Source organism: Arachis duranensis, chromosome 1 (assembly GCF_000817695.3).
Source record: "Arachis duranensis cultivar V14167 chromosome 1, aradu.V14167.gnm2.J7QH, whole genome shotgun sequence".
In the NCBI taxonomy this organism is placed as follows: Eukaryota; Viridiplantae; Streptophyta; class Magnoliopsida; order Fabales; family Fabaceae; genus Arachis; species Arachis duranensis.
Window position 1 is genome coordinate 84,362,670 of NC_029772.3, and position 5,579 is coordinate 84,368,248.

The 5,579-nt window shown below is 37.5% G+C and overlaps 1 protein-coding gene across 1 annotated transcript; it reads right to left on the minus strand.

Moving 5' to 3' along the window:
- Positions 1–4,498: 4,498 nt before the first annotated feature.
- LOC107492965 (uncharacterized) lies at positions 4,499–4,864 on the minus strand. Its single transcript, XM_016114046.1, has one exon. It carries the CDS (start codon positions 4,862–4,864, stop codon positions 4,499–4,501), a length of 366 nt encoding a protein of 121 aa, XP_015969532.1.
- Positions 4,865–5,579: the final 715 nt, after the last annotated feature.

Genomic DNA, 5,579 nt, shown 5'->3' on the forward strand with positions numbered 1-5,579 from the left:
AATAATAGAAGGAGGAGAAGAAAAATTCGAACATAGAGGAGAAGAGAGACTTCGAATTTTTAGATGAAGAGAAGAATTAGTAAATGAATAAATAAATAGAAGGAGGTGAGAGAGAGGAGTTTTTGAAAATTATTTTTGAAAATTTGGTTAGTGATTTTCGAAAATTAAGAGAAGAAATAAAATTAAAATTAAAATTTGAAACAATTAGTAAAAAAAAGAATTTTGAAAAAGGGTTAGGTGATTTTCGAAAATTAGAAAGAGAAAAGTAGTTAGGTGGTTTTAAAAAAGATAAGAAATAGTAAAACAAATAAAAAGTCAATTAGTTAGTTGAAAAAGATTTGAAAATCAATTTTGAAAAGATAAGAAGTTAGAAAAGATTTTTGAAATTGATTTTGAAAAAAGATATGATTGAAAAGATATGGTTGAAAAAGATTTGATTGAAATTTATTTTGAAAAGATTTGAAAAAGAAATTAAAAAGATTTGATTTTTAAAATTAAAATTGATTACTTGACTAACAAGAAACTAAAAGATATGATTCTAGAATTTAAAGATTGAACCTTTCTTAACAAGAAAGTAACAAACTTCAAATTTTTGAATCAATCACATTAATTGTTAGTAAAGTTTTCGAAATTTTGAAATAAAATTAAGAAAAAGATTTTGAAATCAATTTTTAAACTTTTCGAAAATAACCAAAAAATGAAAAAGATTTGATTTTTGAAAAAGATTTTGAAAAGATAAGATTTTTTAAAATTTAAATCTTGACTTGACTAACAAGAAACAACTTATTTTCGAAATTTATGAGAGAAAAAAGGGAAAGATATTTTTTTGATTTTTGAATTTTTAATGAAGAGAGAGAAAAATAACTAAATGACTCAAAACATAAATATTATGAATCAAAACACATGATGCATGCAAGAACACTATGAATGTCAAGATAAACACCAAGAACACTTTAAAGATCAAGATGAACATCAAGACTTATTTTTGAAAAATTTTCAAGAGAGGGAAACATGCAAGATACCAAACTTAGAAATTTTCAATGTTTAGACACTATGGATTAAAAAATGCATATGAAAAACAACAAAAGACAAAAAACAAGAAAATATGAAGATAAAACAAGAAGACTTATCAAGAACAACTTGAAGATCATGAAGAACACCATGCATGAGTTTTTTTTCGAAAAATGCACAAATTTTAAAAGCATGCAATTGACACCAAACTTAAAAATTGACACTAGACTCAAACAAGAAACACAAAATATTTTTGGTTTTTATGATTTTATTAATTTTTTTGGGTTTTTCAAAAATTTCTTTTTGGAAAAACGAAAATAAATAAAAAAAATTTTGAAAGATTTTTGAAAACTTTTTGAAAAGAAAATAAGAAGAAAATTACCTAATTTGAGCAACAAGATGAATCGTCAGTTGTCAAAACTCAAACAATCCCCGGCAACAGCGCCAAAAACTTGGTGCATGAAATTGTCATCTCAATGGCGCCAACAACTTGGTACGACAATTGTAATATCACTTTTCTTCACAACTTCGCACAACTAACCAGCAAGTGCACTGGGCCGTCCAAGTAATAAACCTTACGTGAGTAAGGGTCGATCCCACGGAGATTGTTGGTATGAAGCAAGCTATGGTTATCTTGTAAATCTCAGTCAGGCGGATTCTAATGGTTATAATGGTTTTCGAATATAAAGATAAATAAAACATAAAATAAAAATAGAGATACTTATGTAATCCATTGGTAGGAATTTCAGATAAGCGCATGAAGATACTGTGTTCCTTCTGAATCTCTGCTTTCCTACTGCTTTTATCCAATCATTCTTACTCCTTTCCATGGCAAGCTGTATGTAAGGCGTCACCGTTGTCAATGGCTACTTGCCATCCTCTCAGTGAAAATGGTCCAGATGCGCTGTCAAAGCACGGTTAATCATCTGTCGGTTCCTCGATCATGTAGGAATAGAATCCATTGATCCTTTTGCGTCTATCACTACGCCTAACACTCGCGAGTTTGAAGCTCGTCACAGTCATCCCATCACAGATCCTACTCGGAATACCACAGACAAGGTTTAGACTTTTCGGATCTCAAGAATGCTGCCAATAATTCTAGCTTATACCACGAAGACTCCGATCTTTTGGAATGGAGGCTAAGAGATACGCGCTCAATCTAAGGTAGAACGGAAGTGGTTGTCAGGCACGCGTTCATAGGTGAGAATGATGATGAGTGTCACGGATCATCACATTCATCATGTTGAAGTGCAACGAATATGTTAGAATAAGAATAAGCTGAATTGAATAGAAGAATAATAGTAATTGCATTAATACTCGAGGAAAAGCAGAGCTCCACACCTTAATCTATGGTGTGTAGAAACTCCACCATTGAAAATACATAAGTGATAAAGGTCCAGGGATGGCCATGAGGCCAGCCCCCCAAAATGTGATCAAAGGATCAAAAGATAATCCAAAAATCTGGTAAAAAGACATCTAATACAATAGTAAAAAGTTCTATTTATACTAGACTAGTTACTAGGGTTTACAGAAATAAGTCTAAGTGCAGAAATCCACTTTCGGGGCCCACTTTGGTGTGTGCTTGGGATAAGCCTAAGCTTTACACATGCAGAGGCTTCTCTTGGGGTTAAACGCCAATTTGTAACGTGTTTTTGGCATTTAACTCTGGTTTGTGACGTGTTTCTGGCGTTTTACTCTAGAATGCAGCATGGAGCTGGCGTTAAACGCCAGTTTGCGTCAGCTAAACTCGAATAAAGTATGGACTATTATATATTGCTAGAAAACTCTGGATGTCTACTTTCCAACGCAATTAAGAGCCCGCCATTTGGAGTTTTGTAGCTCTAGAAAATTCATTTCGAGTGCAGGGAGGTCAGAATCCAACAGCATCAGCAGTCCTTTGTTAACCTCCTATCAGATTTTTGCTCAGGTTCCTCAATTTCAGCCAGAAAATACTTGAAATCATAGAAAAACACACAAACTCATAGTAAAGTCCAGAAATGTGAATTTTTCATAAAAACTAATAAAAACATCCCTAAAAGTAGCTAGATCCTACTAAAAACTACGTAAAGCGTATAAATTATCCGCTCATCAAAAAGAAACAAGCTTAATCTAAGAAAAATGAAAAGAAAATAAAAACAACTTCAAAAATCAACATAAAAGGAAAATAAGAAATTGAAAATTAAAGGTTTAAGAAAGCAAGAGTTGGAGAGGAAAAATGGCACTTCTTATAGCCACTGCGAGCTCACGGCGGTTAGCTTCGCCGGAGATGCACCAGAGTAGTAAAACTCACCGGTGGTGGTGAAAGAAGAAAAATAAAAAAAGAATGAAAGAAAGTAAAGAAAAGTAAGAGAGAGAGAGAGAGAGAGAGAGAGAGAGAGAGAGAAAGAGAGTTGGCGGCGGCGCATGGTCACCTAAGAGAGCTGCGCTGTGGAGTAAGCAGCTGCAATGGGAAGAAGAAGAAAAGAAGTTGCTGTCTCAACACGGGAATCTGCCCTGTTAATGCCCAAGCCGAGTCATGTGCGTACGCACAAAGATCTGTGCGCACGCACAGATGGCAAAAAAGAGAAAGGTGTGAATGCACACAGCGTGCGATCACTACAAACAGAGGGTGTGAAAAGGGGTGTGCGGGCGCACATGGGTGAGCGCGCGCACAGGGTCACTAGAAAGAGTGGTATGTGCGTATGCACAAGCAGGTGCGCACGCACAAGACGTGAACAAGAGAGGGGTGCGAGCGCACAAGGCGTGCATCTGCTCCCAACAGAGGGGGTTACATCTCAGTGTGCGGGTGCACAAGGTTGTGCGCTCACACATATTTTTTTTTGGCAAAGAAATTGCTTGAGGAAAAGTCATGTGTGTGTGCACACACTGGTTTGTGCGCACGCACAGGAGCAAAGACAGGGGGTTCACGCGCACAAGCCATGCCAACGCTCCTACCAGAGGAGCTGCATATTGGTGTGTGGACGAATAGGCCTGTGCGGCCGCACAGAGAGCGTGACAATGGATATACGTGCGTACGCACAAGGGGGTGTGTACGCACAGATCATGGAAAATAGGGCAGCGCCCATGCACAGACTGTGCTGGTGCTGCAAACAGAAGGAAATACCAAGGGTGTGCGGGCGCACAGGCTTGTGCGCATGCATAGATAGTGAAAAGTGTAGTTGTGTATGCACGCACAGATGCGTGCGTACGCACAGATGCCCTGTTCCAAAAAAATTTTTCTTTCAAAACAAAGGTACCAAGCCTTAGTGTAATCAACATTTCAACCCCAATCATACAATCATTCATATAGTCATGATCCACAAGCAATTCATTTATCTAACTCAAAAACATCAAACCAATCTTAAGCTAATCATCATATCACAAGAAAGCAATTAAATCAAAGAGCTATAAACAAAAGGGAAAGTTAGAACAATGTTACCATGGTGGGGCTTCTCCTACCAAGCACTTTGGTTTAAAGTCCTAAGTTGGACTTGCATGACTTCATTGATCAATTTGAAACCTCTCCAAGGAGGAAAATCTCCAACTCCTTGGCATTCTTGGGTTGAGTATGGTAAAGTTTCAACCTATGACCATTGATTTTGAATTTGATTCCATTGATAGGGTGAATCACCTCCACCACTCCATAAGGCTTGACATTCACCACCTTGAATGGACCGTCCCACCTAGATCTCAACTTTCCGGGCATCAATCGCAACCTTGAATTGTACACAAGCACTTCATCACCTATCTTAAAGCGCTTCCTCCTAATATTTTGGTCATGGAATGTCTTGGCTTTTTCCTTATAAAACCTAGAATTTTCATATGCTTCTAACCTAAGACATTCTAATTCCTCCAATTGGAGCTTACGTTCCATTCCCGCCCCCTTCAAATCTGGATTGCAATGCTTTACCGCCCAATATGCTTTGTGTTAGATTTCAACTGGAAGATGACAAGGCTTCCCAAAAACAATGTGGAAGGGGCTCATTTCAGTTGGGGTCTTGTAGGCGGTCCTTGATGAGCGGATAATTTATACGCTTTTTGGCATTGTTTTTAGTATGTTTTTAGTATGTTTTAGTTAGTTTTTAGTATATTTTTATTAGTTTTTAGTTAAAATTCACTTTTTTGGACTTTACTATGAGTTTTTGTGTTTTTCTATGATTTCAGATATTTTCTGGCTGAAATTGAGGGACCTGAGCAAAAATTTGATTCAGAGGCTGAAAAGGACCGCAGATGCTGTTGGATTCTGACCCCCCTGCACTCGAAGTGGATTTTCTGGAGCTACAGAAGCCCAATTGGCGCGCTCTCAACTGCGTTGGAAAGTAGACATTTTGGGCTTTCCAGCAATATATAATAGTCTATACTTTTCCTGAGATTTGATGGCCCAAACCGGCGTTCCAAATCAGCTCAAAACTGCCCGGCGTTAAACGCCGGAACTGGCACAAGAATGGGAGTTAAACGCCCAAACTGGCACAAAAGCTGGCGTTTAACTCCAAGAGCAGTCTCTACACGAAAATGCTTCAATGCTCAGCCCAAGCACACACCAAGTGGGCCCGGAAGTGGATTTTTATGTCATTTACTCATCCTTGTAT